At 43.3% G+C, this 24,783-nt stretch overlaps 1 protein-coding gene across 5 annotated transcripts in view; it reads left to right on the forward strand.

The window, feature by feature from the left end:
• Window positions 1-24,783, forward strand: part of RICTOR (RPTOR independent companion of MTOR complex 2) — a 607,299-nt gene that overhangs the window by 327,980 nt on the left and 254,536 nt on the right. For all 5 annotated transcript variants that reach the window (XM_033932568.1, XM_033932543.1, XM_033932533.1 and 2 more), the window contains one exon: window positions 9,811-9,946. In XM_033932568.1, the coding sequence (XP_033788459.1) occupies window positions 9,811-9,946 (136 nt within the window). The remainder of the gene's footprint in view (window positions 1-9,810; window positions 9,947-24,783) is intronic.

A 24,783-nucleotide genomic window follows, 5' to 3' on the forward strand; every position in this document is an offset into this window, starting at 1 on the left:
TCGGTTGGCGCTTAATGTCAACAAATCCAACGTCTTGCTTTTTCCTTTGATAAGAAGGACTTAAACTCCATCATCCAATTACTTTGGTTGGTTCTACCCTTCAAGCTGTTACTTCCATAAAGATATTAGGGGTCATTTTTGATCATAAACTATCCTTCCATGAGCATATTAGCAGTGTAGTTAAATCCATGTTTTTCAGATTACGACAAATCCACTCAGTTTCCAAATGGTTAGAACCCAAATCTGCTCTGTTTACAGAAATCCCCCTTAAAGAAATTAGGCGCCTGCAACTCAACCAACATGCCTATATCAGACTCAAATGGAAAGCAAAGAAATTCGATCATATTTCACCGCTTCTTAAAAAATCTTATTGGCTCCCGGTGGCACACAGAATATCTTACAAGATATGTTTACTAACTCTTAAATTGATAATCTATAAATCTCCTTCTTTTATTGACAGAGTTTTAATACCCTATGCCCCCACCCAATCACTCAACACTTGCTGGCTGTTCCCTCCCTTAAATCCATTAGTACTTGGAGACAATATATTTTTTCAGTAGTTGCTCTGCAATTGTGGAACTCTCTCCCAATGCACATAAGAGAAAAATGTCTTATTGATAGGTTTAAAAGCAAGTTAAAATGCTTTCTTTTTAAAGATGCTTTTGACTGCTAGCCTTTTAAAGCTAAGATACACCTTTTAATTCCAGCTTTCATCTTAAGTTTTCATCTTTACCCCTCCCTATTGTAATATCGCTTATCATCTCATTTACTATCATTCATTGTATTTCCTCCCCCATTTCCCTTTTGGTCCTGTTTATGTTAAGTGTACTGTCAATGTTTTTATACTGAACCCCTTTATTTGTATTCGTAGTTGTATTATATTTTTTTGTCCATCGCTTTGTATTACAACTAAGCGATTCAGCAAATTTTAAATAAAACTTGGAAATCTCAAAGAGACTTATACTCGCATTCCAGTGAATCTAACCGCCAGGAAAATTCCTAAGATTTCAGGTAGCACAGCCCTATTATCAATGCAAGGTTCTGCCCTTTGGCCTTGCATCCTCTTCCAGAGTATTCACCAAGTGTCTGGTTGTAGTGGCAGGGGCTTTGCAGTCTTAGTGTCTCCATGTGTTCACCTATCTAGACAATTGGCTGATCAAAGATCCAACTTCACAAGGGGTGTTTGCAGCGACTCACTTAACAGCTGTTCATGGTGGTGCACAATATGATATATTAAAAGAAAGGAACTCCATTAAAAAGAGAAAAGACCTGTCTTAAATAGAAATATCATTTTACATTGCTGTTTTTTCAGATTAATTCCCTGGATCTAACCCGAAGAGGATAAATACAATCAATCAAAAAATATGGTCATTCTGAGGAAAAGCTTGCCCAATTGCTAGATTTAAAAAATCTGGACGGAGTCGCAGTCAGTGCCTCCCACAGAGATTTGTCCAAAAGCTACTTAGGCCTAGATTAACTAACCTTCTCGATCCTGTCCGATCTGTGGGCGATCTGTGGCAGGCCAACTTTTCCACAACGCGTCCTCATGCAAATGGTGATGATTAGAGGCAGGCCCCCCCCCCCACCGACTGCATGGATCGCTGGAGAGTGATCCTGATGCATGCGCAGACCTATATGTGGTCTGCGCATGCTCTCCGTGCAAGGAAGAGCTGGAAACTTCTTTTACTACAGAGCTGGAAACTTCACGAGCCCATGGTTTTAACCCACAATTTAAAGTGGGGCTGCACTGCGGCGTGTTCTGCAACTTAACAGAACACACCGTAGTGCAGTCCCTCTTTAAACCCCCAGGTTAGAACCATGGAGTCAGAGTGGCAAGAGCAGGAGAGTCGGGGCAGAGAGCAGGGTTTTTGCAGAAGCAACTGGTTCTCAGCAGTCGCTTCTTTTTGATCGGCCAGCCCAGTCGATGTTCCTGAATTTTGTTTAGTGAATCGAGGCCCTTCCTACTTTGCATGTTGTTTCCCCTCATTTGCATGCGAAGATTGGATCGGAGATTGATCGGCCATGAGGTTAGCGAATTGGGTCGAAGGAAAATCGGGTCGGTACACGATCGCAAACACGATCGGTGGGCTTAGTGAATCTAGCCCTGATTCTACTCTGCATACCTTTTCAAAATTTTACAGAGTGGATGTGGTGGCTAGGGAGGATGCCACTTTTGGGTCCTTGGTCTTGTGGGCATGCTCTTCTGTCCCACTCTAGATGTCAGCCATTGCTTTGTATGGAATCAAGAGTAGATGTAACTGAAAGAAAGATTAGGTTCTTATCTGGATAATTCTTCTAATTATCTGTCTTGTAATCTCACTGGGTATGCCCAGACCAATGCTTTTGTAATCTGTCTAGAACCGAAAGGTATTGGCGGAATAGAAGACACTAATGTATGTAATGTAATCTTTCAGTTAATCTATGGATTCCGTATGGCCTGCCCTGTCTTTTCTGTATCACCTGATTTTTTTTTTGCCTCATATTTTTCTATGTTCCAGTTCTGGAATTCTTCTCCTGTCTGCCAGACAGGGCTACACGCCTAGACACTCGGGATGAGTATGTTTATTCCTCAGTCTCTTGCTTCTTTATTGTTAATGCCAGTTGCACATAGCAGGCTATTTCTCTATACTTGTGTTTAATTTCTTCTGATGCTTTTTTCTAATTCGTGTTTTCTGAGTTACAGAGCAGACTAGCATTCCTTGTTGTTTACGGGGAGTTTCTCCATTCCCTTCCTCTTTTGTTCTAGTGGAGCTCAATTGCTTTGGGACTTGACTAAGGCTCTGCCTCCTATAGGGGAGGTGCTCAAATCTGTAAGTATTCTTTCTCTGCAAGTCCAGTTTGCGGGAAGAGATAATCACTACACATACAGAATCTGGAGTAGATTAACTGAAAGAAGATTATCCAGGTGAAAACCTAATCTCTCATTTGTCAATGTTTGCTTCACCATGGCTGGGTAGGAACTGCCCTCTAACGTGCACATGTGTAGACCTTGCCTATGCATTTCACTGTGTTGATTCCAGTGCAAATTCCTTATGCAGCCACACCAAGAATCATAGAGCTCAGCATGCTGATACTGCTTCCCTGCCACCATCCTGGCTCTCTGTCCTTCCACATATTTTTCATTTTAGAATATTTTTCCCTTTTTCATTTTTTTGTTAATTTTTTTTAGCTTTAATATGCTTTTGGAGCTTTTGTTGACTTAACAGTTGCAAACCTTACTGCGTTTTATATACTTGTCTTTATATGCTGCCTTTTTACTTTTCCAAGTTATTTAAATTTACTTGAATTGCTATTTTATTCCATTTAGACAATTGAATCATTATCCTTGGACAAGCAGGCAGCATATTCTCACACGTGGGTGATGTCATCCATGGAGCCCAGTATGGACAGTGCTAAAAGTGTACTGTCAATTTAAACTTTTTAAGAAGCTTCGAGATTACCCGCATCACACATGCACATGTGCCTTCCCGCCCTACTTTGGCTCATGGTTCCTCAGTTCTTCATTATCTGCGGAGTGAAGAAGTTGGTTTTTGGACTCTGTCCAAATTGAGTTGCCTTCCCTGTTGATGTACATTTTTGCCTTTCAGCTTGATTTTCTTAAGTTTTTTTCTTCATTTCTTTTACATAAAATCCCCCCCCTCCCAAAAAAAACCTGTTAATTTCTTCGTTCTTTTTTGTTTCCTGTTAGGCCTTTGGGCCTTTTTCTCTCCAATTTTTCTCATTGGTTTTCCTTCTCGGGGTGCAACCATTGCGTTTCTTGACTTTGCTGCTGAGATTTTTCCTCATATGTTGAGACCTTCTAGTGGGTTAAAAATGTGCTGTCATTGCCAGTGCCCCATCTCCGTCACTGACATGCACATCTGGTACATTCAGTGTTTGGGACCGGAGCATTGAGTAGACACGTGCATCCGCTGTTCTACTTTACAAAAACTCTATTTTAAGGCTCGATGCATACAGCAGAAAAAGCTGTTTGGACCGGCCAGGACCTCTGGTGACAAAGCTTGATTGATTCCATCAGTACCAACGCCTCCCTCGACATCAGACGTCGTTCCTACATTGGGTATAACTGCTAAGAAGTTGTCTTCTTCACAGCAAGCATTGCAGGCATCTTCCTCATAGAGTCCCTCAATGCATGCCAAGTGTTGATGTTATCATTGATCTCCTTATTTGCAGGCTGTGTCTCCTTTAGGGTGTGCTTTCTCATCTAGGCCACCCACCCCATATCACCCTGCAGCACCGATAGTACCGGCTGTTGAGCCAATGGTACCGGTGGTCTTTGCAGGATGGAGCTCGGTGACCTCTTTAAGCTGCATCCAGCACCGATCCTTGCATTGACTCCCTTGGTTTCAACCCAGCCTGAGCATAGCACATTGAGGCCCAAAGGTACCTAATCCAGCTCTCCATAGAAGCGATGGACGTCAAAATCCCGCAGTACTGATGCTCACTCCTCTACATCCAAGTGAGCATCACACTGTACCGATTCACATTCACCTCGATGTAAATCAAGACCTAGACATTCTCAATTTCGATATTCATTGGCATCTTCATCAGACCGGTACCAACGTCATTAAAGGACCTCTTCTCGATGCTTTCAGTCATCATACTCTTCAGACTAGGAAGCATCCTTCTCCTTCCTATAGAGAATTCCCTGGAGTTGCAGACATTGATTCTGTTCTTTCTGTACAAAACACTGATCCTGATCTTGATCCTATATTATCTGTTCCAGAGTCGTATGGCATCCCATCAAATCCATCTCCTCTACTGCCACAACACAGATCTCCTCCAGAAGGACTTTCACTAAATTATCAGGCAAATGGGGAAAGCTTTGCCTGTTAAACTGGAGTCAGACATTGAGCTCAGAGCAGAGCTCCTTGAGGCGTTAGACTTTGATGAATCTCCTAAAGAGCTTCTCAAATTGCCTCTTCACAATCTACTTAAGGAAGCTCTGTTTAAGAATTGGGAGACTCCTCTCGCCCTTCCCATATCTCCAAGAAAAATTGACACTGTATAGAATACAATCTTGTCCAGGCTTTGATAAGCCACAATTGACTCATCAGTCTTTACTGGTTGAATCCACTCTTAAAAAATCCTCCAGCACAAAAGTATATACTACTGCACTGCCAGGATGTGAAGGCCGCACCAGGGATAAGTTTGGGTGCTGCCTCTTCTAGAACTCTGTTGACCAGCAGAGTTCTCAGCTAAAACTTCTAGATGTCATTTTTGAACAATATAGCTCATCTGTTTTCCCAGAGTTCCAGGAGACTACTCATAGCCTACTCCAGATCAGAAAGTTTATTGTAAGATCAGCTTTCGATGCATTTAATGTGACATCCAGAGCATTGGCTCTGTCTATTGCTATGAGATCTCTTGCATGGCTGTGAGTCTCTGACATGGACATTAACATTCAAGATCGTCTAGTAAATATTCCCTTTCTAACATAAGAACATAAGAATAGCCTTACCGGGTCAGACCAGTGGTCCATCAAGCCCAGTAGCCCGTGCTCACGGTAGTCAATCCAGGTCACTAGTACCTTAGTAAAGAACTCTTTGGGGGTCAAAGTCAAGGATGCCAACCAAAGACTTTTGCAACTGGAACACCTTAACAGACTCTAAGGCTAAGGAAGTCTTCCCAGCAACCTACTTCCTCTAAGAGGCGTTATCCATCCTCCTCATCCTCTTCCAAACCCCCACCACAGAAAAAGCAGAAATTGCAGAAGCCTTAAAATTCAGTTCCTCAAAACCAGCTCAGTCTTTTTGACATGCTTCTAGAGAGCATAGCCACAATACCCCCATCTCAGCCTTCTCCCCAACTCATCGGAGGCCAACTTCTTTTATATCATCATTGCTGGACTCTCATTACCACAGACACCTGTATTCTCAAAGTCATACAGGAGGGTTACTCTCTTCATTTTATCACCATTCCTTCAGACAACCCTCCAAGAGAGTCCTCTTGCATATCTCAACAGACGTCCTTCTTCAGGAAATCAAATTTCTTCTTCAACTAATTGCTATAGAGTTGGTACCCCCTTCCCAGAAAAATCAGGGGTTCTACTCCAGGTATTTTCTAATTCCAAAGAAGACAGGAGGTCTTCGTCCCATTCTCAATCTCTGAACTCTCAACAAATATTTAGTCAATTGGTTGTGCTCTCTAGACCTCTGAGGCCTATTCACACATTCCCATCCATCCGGACCACAGAAAGTGTCTTCCTTTTCGTGTAGGTCACCATCTTCAATACAAAGTTCTACCATTTGGCCTCGCTTCATCTCCAAGAGTATTCACAAAATGTCTAGTGTTGTTAGCAGCAGCCCTGCGCTCCCACAGGTTTCAATTGTTTCCTTATCTAGATGATTGGTTGGTAAAAGCTACATCACCTCAAGTAGTACACTAAGCTACACAAGGGACCATAGCTTTTCTCCAGCATCTAGAATTCGAAGTACATTTTCCAGTCTCATCTTCAACCCACTCAAGTTGTTGGAGTTTATAGGAGCCGTGCTCACCATAACTTTTCTGTGAGCTTTCCAACCCCAACAAAGACATAACACCTTGCTTCAGCTTTGCACTCATGTGTCCTCTCTACAAAATATCTCAGCAAGAATCATGATGCGTCTCATGGGTCACATGGCATCCACAGTTCATGTTACTCTCTTCATTCAACTTCATCTCAGATCAGCTCAATGGATCCTAGCATCTCGGTGGTCTCAGGCCAAGAATTCCTTATCCCAACAGATCAGTGTCTCCTCGTCTCTTCATCAATCTCGTCAGTGGTGGTTAAATCCGGCAAATCTCTCCAGAGGTTTGCTATTTCACATCCCTCCACATCAGAAAGTACTCACAATGGACACCTCAACATATGCATGGGGAGCTCACCTGGTCGGCCTCCAAAAGCAGGGACTCTAAAATATACCTCATATCAACCTGTTAGAATTGCGGGCAATTCAAAATGCCCTATAAAATATTTCAGGATCGTCTCGCCAAACAAGTCCTCCTTGTTTGAACAGACAATCAAGTGGCCATGTACTACATAAACAATAGGCAACAACAGGAGGAACAGGCTCTCTTTCTCTGTCAAGAAGCTGAGCACATTTGGAACTGAGCAATTCCTCAAAACATATGTTTCTCAAAGCCATATATGTCCAAGGCAAAGAGAATGCCCTAGCCAACAAGCTCAGTGGATTTCTTTAGCTGCATGAGTGGACTCTTAACTCCAAAGTCTTATGCCACATCATCTCGATTTCGGGAACTCCTCAGATAGACCTGTTTGTGTTTCTCCTCAACCACAAGTTACCTCTCTTCTGTTCCAGATAGTACTATCTCATCATATGGAAGCAGGTGCCTTTCTTCTGGATTGGTCAAACAAGTTCCTGTATGCATTTCCACCAGTCCCTTTGGTTCTGAAGACATTAGTCAAACTCAAACAAGAGTCAACCACCATGATCCTAATATCTCCTTTGGTGGCCCTGACAGCCTTGTTTTTCCCTTCTAATTCAACCGAGTGTCAAGGATCCAATTCCATTACAGATCTTTCCATCTCTACTCAGTCAAGGTTCTCTTTTACCTCCCAATCTGAAATCTCTGCACCTAACAGCTTGGTACCTCTCAACCTGATTTCAGCAGATTGTAATGTTTATGACTCAGAACAAGCCATCATAGCTGTTTCCAGAAAGCCTTCTACTCAGCAATGCTGTGGACTCAAATAGACACGCTTCATTTCATGGTGTAATCTCCATCAACTCATTATCCTTCCACATCTCCTCTTTCTTCAATATTGGACTACCTTCTCCATTTATCCAACTGTGGACTTAAAACCACTTTGGCTAGAGTTCACCTTGGTGCTATTAGTGCTTACTATGCTTCTTTCATTAATAAATCATTAGCTATTCATCCATTTATTTCCCAATTTATGAAAGGATTTTTGAACTCAAAACCTCCACTAAAACCATCTCCAGTTATCTGGGATCTCAATGGCGTCCTCACCAGTAATGAAGCCGCCATTTGAACCATTGGCAACTACTCATCTTAAGTTTCTCACTTGTAAAGTGGTCTTCCTGATCTGTGTCACTTCTGCTCATCGAGTGAGTGAACTGTAGGCACTAGTTTCTGATCCACCATTTATAGTATTTCATCATGATAAAGTTGTTCTCAGAATTCATCCTAAATTCCTTCCCAAAGTTGTTATGGCATTTCACCTGAATCAATCGATTGTGATTCCAAACCCTCATTCTTGTCCTGGAGAAACAGCTCTTCACACATTGGACAGTAAATGTGCCTTGGCTTACTACATACAGAGAACTAAGGCACATAGGTTTTCACTTCAACTGTTCATCTCTTTTGATCCTAACAGGTAGAGTCTACCTGTAACCAAATGAACTATTTCCACATAGTTAGCGGCCTGCATTTCCTTTTGTTATGCTCAGGCTGAGCTGCAGCTTGAGGGTTGTGTTACAGCACATAAGGTCCGAGCTATGGCAGCATCAGTGGCTTTTTTGCATTCCACTCCCATTGAAGATATTTGCAGAGTAGCTACTTAGTCCTCAATTTACACATTTACATCTCACTGCTGTCTAAAATCATGTTCCAGATGAGATGGTCATTTCGGCCAATCAGTTTTACAGAATTTATTTTCTTCCTTAATGGCCAACCCTCCCATTCAATAAGCTAGGATGTCCCACACATGAGAGTATGCTGCCTGCTTGTCCAAGGATAAAGCACAGTTACTTATCGTAACAGGTTTTATCTGGGGACAGCAGGTAGTTATTCTCACATCCCTCCCACTTCCCTTGGTTTGCTAACGGAACTGTGAGCTGACGTAGGGCAGGAAGGCACTCGCGCAGTGTGGGCAGTCTCGAAGTTTCTTAAAGTTTAAAGTGTCAGTACACTTTTAGCACTGTCCATAGCAGTGTACGTGGATGACGTTACCCACATGTGAGAATACAGTGGAATCTTGGTTTATGAGCATAGTTCGTTCCAGAAGCATGCTAGTAAACCAAGTTACTCGTATATCAAAGCGAGTTTCCCCATAGGAATGAATGGAAACTCGCTTTGATTCGTTCTACCTCTTCCTCCCCCCCCCCAAGGCTACTGGCGCTGCTCCATCACCCCATCCCCCCACTCTAACCGGCATCACAACCCCCCCCACGCGAACGCCCCCCCCCACCGCGAGAACCGCATCACACTCCGATGGTGGAAGTGGCATCCGCCCGCCTGCCCTCCCAAACATGCTCCTTTTTACCCCATCTGCTGCTTGTGCGAGTGAAAGAAAGCTCCCGCTTCTTGCCTGGGCTGGGCCTTGAGCATCTGCGCATGCACAAGGCCTTCTGGCTCTCATTCTCTTGGAGAGAACGAGATCTCGGAGAGAATGAGATCTAGAAGGCCTTGAGCATGCGCAGATGCTCAAGGCCCAGCCCAGGCAAGAGACGGGAGCTTTCTTTCATTCGCACAAGCAGCAGATGGGGTAAGGAGCATGTTTGGGAGGGAGGACGGGTGGATGCCGCTTTCAACACGGGGGTGCGATGCGGTTCTTGAGGGGGGGGAGTTTGCGATGCCGGTTCAGTGGGTGCGATGCCGGTTAGAGCGGGGGGGAGGTGCTCGTGTATCGGAACATGCTCGGTTTGCGAGACAAAAGTTTGCTAAGTGTTTTGCTCATCTTGAAAAACACTCGCAAACCGAAGTTCCACTGTATCTGCTTGCTGTCCCCGGATAACACCTGTTATGGTAAGTAGCTATGTTGTATTAACAAATTTGTACTGAACTGCTCTAGTTGTTAACTTATCTGTGGAATAAGAAGTAGCTGAATTATTTCATCTCGATTAGGTTTGTTCGACGGCTGCTTTATTTTTACAAGCCTAGTAGCAAGCTGTATGCCAACCTGGATCTGGATTACACCAAGTCCAAACAACTTACTGTGGTGGGATGCCAATTCATAGAATTCCTGCTTGAATCAGAAGAGGTAAGAAAATATGTTTTCAGAACACATTTAAGAGAAAAAGCTTGTGTCCTCTGCTTAAGAAACATAATAACAAATATTGTCAGGGTTAATTTTTCACTGACAAAGCAGAAGTGAGTCTGACCCATCGGGTGGAATCATCCGATTGCACTAAATAGAACAAGCTTTCTCGTAGTTCAGAATGTGTGCCCTTCCCATGGATAAGTCTCCTCAGTCATTTCAGTTTTGTTTGTTCTGCTCTGCTGAACAAAGAAAAAGAATTTCAATACTTTCATGCTTTATTTTCCTTTTATTACTACAGGGAATGTCACATACTGACTGGGTTTTGGTCATGCCCTCAGTGTGGGATTAAAATCTAGAACTTTGTTATCCATTCAAAGTGTTTGATATTTCTGAATTCAGAACATAATTGGGCTCACTTCAAAGTCATGGCAAAATTTTTTTGCAAACACTTTAAGGACCATCCAGACCTTTGAGATATTTTGTTTGCCCTTTTTTATTATAATTTGTTATTTTTAATATTTTCTCTTTTCCTATCAAACCTTATTAAGGCTATTTACAAAGTTGAAATGCAGTCAAGCAAATTTATGTAAATAAAATAAATACTGGGAGGGAAAGAAAACACTCCTGCTGGCATAGAAGGAAGAAAGAAGAGTATCATCTGTTCATAGTTTGGCTGATTCCAGTAAATCTTTCTTTTCAGGCATTACCTCTATTTCTGCACAGTGATCGAATCCAGCTACAAAGGAATAGTGCTATAAATCCACCAAAATGTTGCAAACCACCCTAGAGGCTTACAGGCCTAAAGCACAGTCTTTAGCTCTTGTATAGGGCAACCTTGAATATTCTATCTAAAGCTTTAAAGATGTGCATGCACTTCAGTGCAGATGTTAGATGTCTAGAGTGCTGCCTCTAAATACAAACTGCACAACCTTCTCTTGAACTATTTGTGCCATTAGAGGCTTTGGCTAGACAGTAGCACTGACCTTCACATGGCTCCATCAGCACAGACACTTCAGATCTCAGTGCAGATATTAACAGGTAATAGCTGCCTTTGCACAAGGGTTGCTGCTCATTGACAGCGTATGTGGTGGTTTGCTCTGATTACCAACATCTCCTGTGAAACCTTCAGCAGCCCAGCTTTTACTGGCCTTTGCTCCATTCCTTGTCAGAGTATTTTTAAACATAGAAACATAACAGCAGATAAGGGCCAATTGGCCCATCTAGTTTGCCCCTTCTCAGCATCCATTATCTCTTCCTCTCCCTAAGAGACCCCATGTGCCTGTCCCATTCTTTCTTAACTTGAGCACAACCACATTTGTTTCTGTATAAGATGTTTGATGAATTTTTCCAGGGTAGCTAAATATCTACCATCTATTCAATGTTGGCAAGTAAGAAATAACACCCTCTCTTGCATAAAGAAATACTTATTCATTCCAAGGTTTGATAGTTTCTACTTCAGACTCTGAACCACAAAGAGAGCATGTTGTACCTCGTTCACTGTTTGAAGCTTTGTTAAAGCAACCTAGAGGATTGCTTAGATCCAAAATTTGTTTCTACAGAATCATATTTAAAAGAAGTCAAAGATTGATCTCCTGTGCAGCATTTACTTAAGAAGATTCTCTTCCTTTTACAGCAGGAGACAAAACCTTGTTCATATGTAATTGGTCTCTGAAAGTTCATAGAAGCACCAAAGGCCACTGTAATAATTCTAATTTGTGCACTCTTGCAGGAGCAAAACCTTCATATATGGCAGTCCTTATTAATGACTTAGATTGCATCCTAAAAGATGGAATGAAATATAAAGTTCAATAAGCACTTGGTTTCAATAATGTCCAACTTTATTGTTCATCATTGATTCAATAAGGAAGAAAGTGAGACAATTCAGTTGTCTAATATTACTGTGCTAAAGGTCACAAACTGCTGGATTCCAGGAAGCAATGCTATCTGCCTGAATTGCAGCTCATCAACCTCATAAGGTTTTATATGTGCATACTGTTTTCCTAAAATGAGCAAGGTGTCTCATCTTCCCATCTCCTCAGTCGCTGAGTCAATGCTGATAAGCCTATAATATAACTGATATATCTTCCAGGATCTCAGCTTCTGCTGCCTAGTGTCACGTATAAGTTGCACACTTGTGGCTTTCTTTGAGAATGTTCACACAAGGTTTAGAGATGCATCATATATAGAAGATTCCTTTTTTTGGAGATAATGGAAACCATGTATACCATGAAGGAATACTGTTCAGTCATAAAATACATTTTTACTATGTTCCAACAGTAATCATATTCTAAATGAATGAGCACACTCCATTAAGGTAGAAGTTTTTTTGTTAATTTTTTTAAGTTCAAATCTCTCTCTATTAAAGCTTTTCAAAATACAAACAAAATCAAACACAAATAAGAAACAAAAAGACCAAAGGCATCAGAGTTGGTTGCAAATAATATCAAAGCTGGTTCACATAATTATCTTGCTCAGTTATTCTTTGAAGAAGGAAAGCTTTGTCATTTTTTATGCAGCATCCCGTCATATTTATGATATATAAACAGTGTTATACCAGTATTGCACCGTTATATGTGAATTATCTTTCCAGTGTGTTAAAATAGGTTTCAGTATTGTAGAAATTTTGTTCCTTTCACTGTGCCACCACAGCAAGCTCACACCTGACCTTTGTTAATCTTCATTAATGAAAAAGAGATCAAATTAAGCAGCCTCACATGTGCAACCAAAGCAGTCCTCTAAAGTGAAAATCATTTCAGCTTTCATCGTAGTTAGGGAACATAGTCATAGGCAAAACAACTGTTCCACAACTAATCTAAGGTTTGTGGATCACACTAAGCCTATAAAGGATCAAGGTGATTTAAAATTATACAAGAGCTGTGATAGCGGATTGCAATGAAGAAGAGAGCTTACAAACAAGAACCCATACAGCAAGGGGCGCTTACAAAGGAGATATTGCGGGAATCAGCAAAGATTGACATGAGGATTATGCAGGACATTCGATTTGATAAGTTTATGGCAGTATTAAGAACATAAGAACTGCCATCTCCGGATCAGACCCATGGTCCATCGAGTCCGGCGATCCGCACACGCGGAGGCCCAGTCAGGTATACACCTGATGTAGTTTTAGTCACCCATATCCCTCTATGCCTCTCGTAAGGAGATGTGGATCTAATTTGCCTTTGAATCCTAGCACAGTGGATTCCTTAATAACCTCCTTTGGGAGAGCATTCCAGGCGTCCACCACTCACTGCGTGAAGCAGAACTTCCTGACATTTGTCATGGACTTGTCCCCCCTTAGCTTCAAACCATGTCCTCTTGTCCGTGTCACGTTGGACAATGTAAATAATTTGTTTTTGTGCTCTATTTTATCGATGTCTTTCAGTATTTTGAACGTCTCTATCATGTCCCCTCGCAGCCTCCTCTTCTCAAGGGAGAACAGTCCCAGTTTCTTGAGTCGTTCCTCATATTCCAAGTTCTCCATACCTCTTATTAGCTTCGTTGCTCGTCTCTGCACCCTCTCCAGCAGTTTTATATCCTTCTTTAGGTTGGGAGACCAATGTTGGACACAGTATTCCAAGTGTGGTCTGACCATTGCTCTATAAAGCGGCATTATGACTTTCTCCGATCTACTCGTGATTCCTTTCTTTATCATGCCTAACATTCTGTTTGCTTTCTTTGCCGCTGCCGCGCATTGTGCCGACGGCTTCAGGGTCCTATCTATCAGTACACCCAGGTCCTTTTCTTGTTCGCTCTTACCCAGAGTTGCGCCTGACATTCTATACTCGTGTTCCTTATTCTTACTACCTAAATGCATTACTTTGCATTTCTCCACGTTGAACTTCATCTGCCATTGCTCTGCCCATTTCTCTAACTGATACAAGTCGCTCTGGAGTTCCTCGCTATCCTCCTGCGATCTGATTGCCCGGCATAGCTTTGTGTCGTCTGCAAACTTAATGATCTCACTGGATATTCCGTCTTCCAGGTCATTGATATAAATATTAAATAGGATCGGCCCAAGTACCGAGCCCTGGGGCACACCACTAGTCACTTTCTCCCAGTCTGAGAACTTCCCATTTATGCCCACTCTCTGCTTCCTGTTTTCCAGCCATTTGCCTATCCACCTTTGTATATCTCCCTCTATTCCATGGCTTTGTAGTTTCCTGAGCAGTCTTTCATGTGGAACTTTGTCGAATGCTTTCTGGAAGTCCAAATATATTATGTCCACCGGCATTCCACTATCAATTTGCTTGTTCACGATCTCAAAAAATTGAAGTAAATTCGTTAAACATGATTTCCCTTTCCTGAACCCATATTGACTGGGTTTCAGCAAGTCGTGTGTATCTAAGTGCCGGACTATGCTATCCTTGATCAGTGCTTCAACCATCTTTCCAGGGACAGACGTAAGGCTCACAGGTCTGTAGTTGCCCGGTTCTCCTCTCGATCCTCTTTTGAAAATTTGCGTGACGTTCGCTATCTTCCAGTCATCTGGTATCTGTCCAGTTCTGATTGTCAGATTGGTGAGTTTTTGCAATAACTCTCCGATTTCAACCTTCAATTCCTTTAAGACTCTCGGGTGAATTTCATCCAGTCCAGGGGATTTGTCACTTTTAAGTTTGTCGATCTGGTAGTATATCTGGTCTAACTCCACTTCAACTGTGGTGAGGCTGTCTTCTATTACTCCACTAAACATTTTCACTGCTTCTGGTATTTTTGCGGTATCATCCTCCGTAAAGACGGACGCAAAGAAGGAATTTAGTTTGTCCGCAATTTGTTTATCTTCCTTAATGTACCCTTTTCTTCCCTGGTCATCCAGAGGTCCCACCGCCTCTTTTGTGGGTTTTTTCCCTTTCACGTATCTAAAGAAGGGCTTGAAGTTTTTGGCCTCTTGCGCTATTTTTTCCTCATAGTCCTTTTTGGCATCCCTCACCGCCTTGTGACATTTCTTCTGATCATCTTTATGTTTTTTTCCATGCTTCGGTTGTTTTCATGTGTTTCCATTTTTTGAAAGAGTCCTTCTTTTCTTTTATGGCTTCCCTCACCTGTCTGATAAGCCATGCCGGTTCTCCCTTACCTTTTGTTCTCCCTTCTTTGGAGATCCTCGGAATGTGTAGATTTTGTGCTTCTGTGATAGTATTTTTCAGTAGGGACCATGCCTGGTCTACTGTTTCAAGTTTGTCCACCTTTTTCTTGAGTCGTTGTTTCACCATGGCTCTCATGCGATCGTATTTGCCCTTTTTAAAGTTAAAGGTTTTGGTTAAGGTTTTGGCACTATTTCTATTCCCGATGTCAAGCTTGGTAGTTCTGGGAAATCTTGTAAGGATCATCCTGCTGATAGGTGGCTTTTGTAGAGAAATGTTTTCTGTTTTCTTCTGAAACTCAAGTAGTTTGGTTCTAATCTAGTGTCTTTGGGACGGCTGTTCTAGTTTTTTATTGCGATGTAGGTGAACAATTAGTTGAATATTCGTTTGTATCTGACACTTTTTGGTGAGGGGAGGATCATCTTGGAGGTATTGAAGATTCTAGCAGATGTGAACTGGGGCTCGAAGAAGAGATGAATTATTGCATCTGCTGAGTTTTTGACATATCTAGTACAATATGCAGGTCATTTTGAAGTAGATTCTGGGTGCTTTGGGTAGCCGTTATAGCTTGTGAAGGTGGTCAGATATTGCATCATATTTTCTTAAGCAGAAAATAAGTCTGACTGTGGTGTTTTGTATTGGCTGCAACCTGTGTAGTTCTGCAATGCATATAGTGAATTGCAACAGTCCAGTTGTGAGAGGATGAGCATTTGTACCATAGTGAAGTGGTTCTCATAGAATAAGGGCCTGATCAGTCAGTCTTTTCATGCAGTAGTGTTTTCTTTCTAAGATTGGAAATTTGGGGCAAGTAAGTGAGAGTGGAGTCTAGGATGACACCAAGTACTTTTGAGGTTTCTTGTATTTGAAAGTTGATGCCTGAGGGCACATTTATTCATTGGGAAATGGTTATTTGTGGTGTGTGAAACCAGAGCAGCTAGGTTTTGGCTCTTTAGTTTGAGTTTGTTGCTGGTGGCTCAATTGGAGATTTTTCTTATGCAGCTTTCAATTTTTTTCTGAGATATTGATGGAAGCGGGGTCTAGCTGTATGAGGAGGAAGATGTTGTCTGTGTATGATAGTGTTCATCTTTTTCGAAGCCACTGTTTCCCAGAGATCTCATGTAGAGGTTGAAGAGGATTGGTGAGTCTCACTTCAGTTGTTGGAAAAATAATGGAAGTGTTGCTGAAAGAAAGGATAGTGTGCTTCCTTGAATCTAATGGGTTACAGACCCGAGGCAACATGGCTTTACAAAAGGTAAATCGTGCCAAACGAACCTGATTGAATTTTTTGATTGGGTGACCAGAGAGCTGGATCGAGGACATATGCTAGATGTAATTTACTTGGATTTCAGCAAAGCCTTTGATACAGTTCCTCATAGGAGGCTGTTGAACAAACTTGAAGGGCTGAAGTTAGGACCCAAAGTAGTGAACTGGGTCAGAAACTGAGGGTGGTGAACTGGGACAGACGCCAGAGGGTGGTGGGTAATGGAAGTCGCTCAAAGGAAGGAAAGGTGAGTAGTGGAGTCCCTCAGGGTTCGTTGCTGGGGCCAATCCTGTTCAATATATTTGTGAGTGATATTGCTGAAGGGTTAGAAGGAAAAGTGTGCCTTTTTGCAGATGATACCAAGATTTGTAACAGAGTAGACACCGAAGAGGGAGTAGAAAATATGAAAAAGGATCTGCAAAATTTAGAGGAATGGTCTAATGCCTGGCAACTAAAATTCAATGCAAAGAAATGCAGAGTAATGCATGTGGGGATTAATAATAGGAAGGGACCGTATATGCTGGGAGGAGAGAAGCTGATATGCACGGATGGGGAGAGGGACCTTGGGGTGATAGTGTCCGAAGATCTAAAGGCGAAAAAACAGTGTGACAAGGCAGTGGCTGCTGTCAGAAGGATGCTGGGCTGTATAAAGAGAGGCGTAGTCAGTAGAAGGAAGAAGGTGTTGATGCCCCTGTACAGGTCATTGGTAAGGCCCCACTTGGAGTATTGTGTTCAGTTTTGGAGACCGTATCTGGTGAAGGACGTAAGAAGAGGCGGTCCAGAGGAGGGCGACAAAAATGATAGGAGGCTTGTGCCAGAAGACGTATGAGGAGAGACTGGAAGCCCTGAATATGTATACCCTAGAGGAAAGGAGAGACAGGGGAGATATGATTCAGACGTTCAAATACTTGAAGGGTATTAACGTAGAACAAAATCTTTTCCAGAGAAAGGAAAATGGTAAAACCAGAGGACATAATTTGAGGTTGAGGGGTGGTAGATCCAGGGGCAATGTTAGAAAATTCTACTTTACGGAGAGGGTATTAGATGCCTGGAATGCGCTCCCGAGAGAGGTGGTGGAGAGTAAAACTGTGACTGAGTTAAAAGAAGCGTGGGATGAACACAGAGGATTTAGAATCAGAAAATAATCCTATAACGCTAGCCGCGCATGCGCACTCAGACCTGCGTGATCTGTAATTCCCGATCCGTAGGTCCGTGGCCAGAGTGCGTATGCGGCGGCCAGATCGTGAAAGCACAGCAGAGCCGGCAACTACCCCCTCCCGCCCTCACTCACTGCCAAAACCACCACCTCCTTCTTCTCGCCGGCTCACCCGCGTTTAAATGGAGAAAAAAGCGCTGCACCGCTGTTTTCCTTCTGATTTGGTTTCCTTGCTGACTCGGACTGCTGCTTCTTCACGTCATCACCAGTGTTGCTGTCACTATCACTGTCCTGCCCTTTTTCCATCTGTTCTCCGGAACTGCCACACGTGCCATAAACTGCCACAGGCTCCACCACTGTACTCATCGCAGAAGCAGCATTGAGAGAAAAGCGCTGCACCGCGCTACCACTGGCTTTGCCGTCTTCTGTCCACTGCGGCCAACCCTAGTGGAAACAGGAAGTAGTCAGAGAGGGTGGGCCGCAGTGGACAGAAGACGGCAAAGCCAGCGGTAGCGCGGTGCACCGCTTTTCTCTCAGTGACGTGAAGAAGCAGCAGTCCAAGTCAGCAAGGAAACCAAATCAGAAGGAAAACAAAGCCCGTGCTGAGGGGGCCACTTCAGAAAACAAACAAAAACAGCATGATGAAAGTTGAGAAGCTAACAGGAGAGGAAGCTACGAATGAGACAGAGAGGAAGGAGCCCTGTGCAGATGTTTCTGCCCCAGTGAATGGCGAATTTGCAGCCCAGCAGAATGAGAATGGTGAAGACAAGAACTGGGAAGAAGACCACAGTTTGGGTAGTGTAAAGCAAGAGGTGCCGACTGAATATACACACAATGACACACACATTGATGCTAAGATGGAAAAGTTAGGCAGTGACAGAGAGAGAGACAGATAGAAAGAAAGACAGAAAGCTGCCAAGGAGAGAGAGAAAAAAAGAAAGACAGACAGACAGTGGCCAAGGAGAGTGAGAGAGAGAGACAGAAAGAAAAACAGACAGACAGTGGCCAAGGAGAGATAGAGAAAGAAAGATAGAAGGCGACCAAGAATAGAGACAGAAAGAAAGACAGTGGCCAATGAGAGAGAGAGACAGAAAGAAAAAAAGACAGACAGGTAGTGGCCAAGGAGAGAGAGAGAAAGAAAGAAAGACAGACAGACACATCTATTCTAGCACCCGTTAATGTAACGGGCTTAAAAACTAGTATTAAATATTGAACTAAGGCCAGTACTGGGCAGACTTACACGGTCTGTGTCTGTGTATGGCTGTTTAGTGGAGGATGGGCTAGGGAGGGCTTCAATGGCTGGGAGGGTGTAGATGGGCTGGAGTAAGTCTTAACAGAGATTTCGGCAGTTGGAACCCAAGCACAGTACCGGGTAAAGCTTTGGATTCTTGCCCAGAAATAGCTAAGAAGAAAAAATAAAAAAATTTAAATTGAATCAGGTTGGGCAGACTGGATGGACCATTCGGGTCTTTATCTGCTGTCATCTACTATGTTACTATGTTACTATGTTAGGGGAGCCTTGAAGGAACCCTGCAGAATGATTTCTAGGTTTTGGAGTATCTCTTGTTTTTCCAGACTATTTACTTATTCATTTATTTAGCCCGTCCTCCCAAAAGAGGACGGGTTAAATAAAGATGGCTACATATTCTCTGTTTCTTAGGAATGTATGGAGACATCAGAGCACTTGGCCTCCTTTGCCAATCTCACTGAGTCTTGATAGGAGAAGGTCATGATCTACAGAGTCAAATGCAGCAGGGTTTCTTCTTTCTTGCTGAAGTTGATTTTGGCTTCCTTGTTAATCAGGAGGTGTGTTTGCCTGTTTTTCAGCCTAATGGTTCCAGGTCACATGATTGCCTATTGAAGAACCTTGATGTGTGAAGGGCTCTTCTTCACTACCTGAATGTCACTAATAACTTTCGTGTCTCTAACCTTCTGTTTATGTTGACTCATTTTGTTGAATGGGGTGCTCCCGCTTCAAAGGCCACCATTTCCAGAGGGATTTATAGGGCCATTTCGTCAGCTTATCTTCTGGCCGGGACTCAGTCTCCTGTCTCCATTAAGGTACATTCTTCTAGATCTATGGCTTCGTCATGGGCTGATGTTCATGCGGTCTCCATTGCGGAAATTTGCATTGCAGCAATGTGGTCCTCTTTGCACAAGTTTTTCCAAGTATTACAGAGTGGATGTGGTGGCGAGACAGGACTCTGCCTTCGGGTCCTCGGTTTCCGGGTCGGTGCAGTTAGCCCGCCCTGGCATTTAGAAATTGCTTCGATACGTCCCACTTGTCTAGAATGTCTCCCCTATTGCACTGGAAAAATAGATTATCCCAGACAAGCAGGCAGCCTATTCTCACATGTGGGTGACGTCATCCAAGGAGCCTGGATGTGGACAGCCTCGCAAGCAAACTTGCTTGTAGAAAACTCAGAAGTTTTGAGTCTGCCACACCGCGCATGCGTGTCTCCTCAGTTCTCAATTTTTGGCGGACCCAAGAAGTCCGTCTCTGATGCTATGCACTGAACTTAGTTTGCTTCGTGCCTTCTCTCACCGCGGCTCTTGTTTTATTTTACTTATTATCATGTTGCTGTGCTTTTCTTTCGGTCTTTGTTTAAAAAAAAATTAACTTTTTTCATCAAGTGACTGGTGGGTCTGTCGCACATCCTCAGCCTTCGGGCTTCGACTTTGCGTCGGCTATCTTTCCTTCTATGTCCTGAACAATCACGGGCTTCAAGAAGTGTAGCCAGTGCCAGCGTACGATCTCTCTCACTGACCCATACCACTGGTGTCTTCAGTGTCTGGGGCCTGACCATTGCCCGGAGTCATGCGTTCGCTGTGCTACTCTTCAACCTCGAGCCCTCAAACGTCATCGAGTTCAAGTGGAAAAGATTTTCGGTATGGAAACCTCTGCTGCGCCCTCGACCTCCGATTTGGTCAGGCCTGCTACGGGGTGTCCGCCTGTCTTCACGACTTCAACCTCGACTCTCATCAGACCTTCCTTGTTTGGACCTCAAGTTTTCAAGTTTCAAGTTTTATTAGGATTTTATATACCGCCTATCAAGGTTATCTAGGCGGTTCTAGAATCAGGTACTCAAGCATTTTCCCTATCTGTCCCGGTGGGCTCACAATCTATCTAACGTACCTGGGGCTATGGAGGATTAAGTGATTTGCCCAGGATCACAAGGAGCAGCGTGGGGTTTGAACTCACAACCCCAGGGTGCTGAGGCTGTAGCTTCAACCACTGCGCCACACACACCTCGAGTAAATCTGTCAAGTCTTCTCCTGAGCTTCCCTCGGGTCAGATACCTCAGCAGACAGTTCCAGCGGTGGTCTTCAAGTTACCCAAGCATCATTCTTCCAAGTCAAAGCATTCTTCATTTTCGACCTCGGAGTCTTTAGCCTCAGCAAGTGGTCCAGTTTCAGACTTGGATCCACAATTGCAGGCTACTATCCAGACCATTTTAGAGCGGGAATTTGTTCAGTTACTGACCAAATATAGGCCTGCCTCGACTCTGCTTCCTGCAGTCCAGCCTGGGCACTCACAAGAGGTTGAGTCCTTGCCTATGCCTCGATCTGAATCTACACACTCTATGCAAGGAGTCGAGTTTTTGCGAGTGTTTCGTCTGGAATCCTCACACTCCATAGAAGGAGCAGAGTCTTTGGAAGTGCTTTGAGATTCCTCGATTCAAACCACAGAGTCTATGGGACTTCATCTACAACTTCTAGCCCTATATCCTCATTTAAGGCATTGCCCGTTTCGAGGCAGAGGACAAAGTCTTCTCGACCTCATACGAGACCTGCTTCCAAGCAGCACTCTCACCGCCGGTCGAGGCCCTCATTGAAGCATTCATCAAGGCTCAGGTCTTCCTCCAGAGAGAAGCCTTCCTCGTCCAGGGCTTCCAGTTCTTCGAGGCCTTCAACTCCTCGAGACAAGACACCAGTAGCAGAACCTGAGGGCTCAGCTGATTCCAGTGCCTCGCCCCAGTCTGTTTATTTGCTGGGATATCAATACTCCAGGGAGGCCTCACCTTCATTTTCCACTCGAGGCGCCTCGAGGTCATCGAGTCCCTTTTGAGGCCATGCTCCAGCAGATCATTTGTCCTTTTCATCCTTCCTCCGTCAAATGGTTGAGGACCTGGATCTTAAATTGGACTCTGGTACGAATTACTCTAAGGAGTATTTAGAGGAAATGAGTTTGCCTTGGCCTCCTGCGGAGTCTCTCAAACTTCCTCTGAACAGACTTCTTTCTCAGACTTTCAAAAGAAACCTAGAGACTCCTTTTGCCATTCCTGCTGTTCCAGGCAAGCTGGAATCGAGGTATAAAACTGAACATTACAAGGGCTTTGAGAACTCCCAACTATCTCATCAGTCCCTTCTTGTGGAATCTTCCTTAAAGAGGAGTCATCTTTCCAGGGTCTATGCTACCGTACCTCCTAACAGAGGGCAGGACCTTGGGCAAGTTTGGCCGTCGTCTTTATCAAAATTCGATGATGGCCTCCAGGATTTTGAATTATAATTTTATCTTTACTACTTATTTCAGGTATTTTATTGATATACTCCCTGATTTTTCTAAAGACCTTGGTCAATACAGGCTTTTAGAGTTCCAGCAAGTCATTGCTACCTTGGCGCAACTCAGGTTGCACCTTCTTCAGTCCTCTTATAATGCCTTTGAACTTTCCTCGAGGGTCACTGCTTTCTCAGTAGCGATGCGCCGCTTTTCCTGGCTTCGCATCATTGATATGGATCCCAACATTCAGGATTGTCTGGCCAATATCCCTTGTGAGGGCAATGATCTCTTTGATGAATCCATAGAGGCCGCCACCAAGAAGTTGTCTGAGCATGAAAAATCCTTTGCTTCCTTCATCAGATCAAAACCTAAGCCAGCTCCTTCTAAACCTTCTCGCCCTCTTCCATCCTATCAGAGGCATTATCCTCCGAGGGCAGCTCCTTACATTCGAGCACCCCTCAAGAAACAACAACAGCAGAAGCAACAGAAACTTTAGCCTTCTGCTATACCCATGGCTTTTCAACCTTTTTGACTGTCTCAAACAGAGCATAACCTCCATCGTTCTGCCTCTTTCCATAGGAGGTCGTCTCCATCATTTTTACCATCAATGGGAGACCATTACATCTGACCTCTGGGTGCTGTCAATCAGGGAAGGATACTCTCTTCATTTCTCTCAAATTTCACCAGAGCTTCCTCCAAGAGAGTATCCTTCCAATCCATCCCAGACCCCCCTTCTTCTTGGAACAGCAGAGCAGGGGGTTTTACTCATGTTTTTTCCTAGTTCTGAAGAAGACGGGCGATCTACGGCCTACATTGGATCTCAGGGCCCTCAACAAATTTTTGGTCAAAGAAAAGTTTCACATATTGTCCCTGGCATCCTTATATCCCCTTCTAAGAACATAAGCAATGCCTCTGCTGGATCAGACCTGAGGTCCATCGTGCCCAGCAGTCCGCTCACGCAGCGGCCCAACAGGTCCAGGACCTGTGCAGTAATCCTCTATTTATACACCTCTATCCCCTTTTCCAGCAGGAAATTGTCCAATCCTTTCTTGAACCCCAGTACTCTGCCCTATTATGCTCTCTGGAAGCGCATTCCAGGTGTCCACCACACGTTGGGTAAAGAAGAACTTCCTAGCATTCATTTTGAATCTGTCCCCTTTCAACTTTTCTGAATGCACTCTTGTTCTTTTATTATTCAAAAGTTTGAAGAATCTGTCCCTCTCTACTCTCTCTATGCCCTTCATGATCTTGTAAGTCTCTATCATATCCCCTCTAAGTCTCCTCCTCTCCAGGGAAAAGAGACCCAGTTTCTTCAATCTCTCAGCGTATGAAAGGTTTTCTATCCCCTTTATCAGACGTGTCGCTCTCCTCTGAACCCTCTCGAGTAACGCCATGTCTTTCTTAAGGTATGGCGACCAATATTGGACGCAGTATTCCAGATGCGGACGCACCATCGCCCGATACAATGGCAGGATAACTTCTTTCGTTCTGGTTGTAATACCCTTCTTGATTATGCCATTTGGCCTTTATCTGTCATCATGCTTCTATGTCTTCATTGCCATGGGTGTCTCTACTTTACTTTTATAAGGTGGCTCTCAGTGCTTGGGTACTAATTGTAGGTGGACCTAAAGAGCACACTGAAGTAGAGTAGAGTCACAGAGAAAAAAAATCCGGATTGGATTTCTTCTGCATATGGCATGTGACCATTGGGATACTACCCACTTGTCTAGAATGTCTCCCCTATATTCTGGAAAAGAGCTTACCATGGTAAGTACATAATCTCTTTATCAAAATATACGGTAAACTCAAATTTCAATGGAGATCGCTCTAAGGAAAGCAATATTACCAGTGGTCTGCCTCAAGGATTGGTTCTTGGGCCTGTTTTTTAAAACCTTTTTTAAGCAATATTACTGATGGGCTAATTGGTAAGATTTGCCTATTTACAGATAATACCAAAATCTGCAATTGAGTAGACACCCCTGATGGTGTAGAAAGCATGAGGATGGACCTAGTGAAGTTTGAGAAATATTCTGAAATTTGGTAGTAAAAATTTAATGTTAAGAAATGCAGGGTCATGCATTTGGGCAACAAAAACCCAGTGGAGCCTTACAGTTTAGGGGGTGAAGAGCTTTTGTGCATGAAAGTGGAGCTTGGATGTGCTGATTTTAAGATGGCCAAACAAGGTTGAAAAGACAGTGGCAAAAGCTAGAAGGATGCTTTGGTGCATTGTGAGCAAAATGGCCAACAGGGTAAAGGAAATATTGATGCCCTCATATAAGATTCTAGCGAAATCTCATTTAGAATATTGTGTACAATTCTGGAGACTGTACTTTTCAATGAAATATAAACAGAATGGAGTCGGTCCAGAGGAAGGCAACTAAAATGGTTGGTGTTCTTCATAAGATGTATGGGGAAAGGTAGGAGAGGGGAGATACGATAGAGCCGTTTAAATACCTATGTGGCATAAATACATATGAGGCATGTCTCTTTCAATTAAAGGGAGACTCCAGAATGAGAGGATATAGAATGAAGTTGAGGTGATAGATTCAGGAGTAAACTAAGGAATACGTTTTTTACAGAAAGAATAGTCGATGTGTGGAACAGCCTCCCAGTAGAGGTGGTGAAGACACAGACTGTGTCTGAATTCAAGAAAGTGTGAGACAGGCACATGGGATCTCTTAGAGAGAGGAGGAGATAGTGGATGCTGTGGATGGGCAGACTGGATTGGCCTTTTTGGCCTTTATCTGCCATCATATTTCTGTTTCTAAAGTTAATAACTGTAACAACTTATCAAATGTAACATTTGGAAGGCAGTACACTAATAAAATCGTAAATCCAAAA

The sequence above is a fragment of the Geotrypetes seraphini genome, chromosome 1, assembly GCF_902459505.1.
Source record: "Geotrypetes seraphini chromosome 1, aGeoSer1.1, whole genome shotgun sequence".
Lineage (NCBI taxonomy): Eukaryota > Metazoa > Chordata > Amphibia > Gymnophiona > Dermophiidae > Geotrypetes > Geotrypetes seraphini.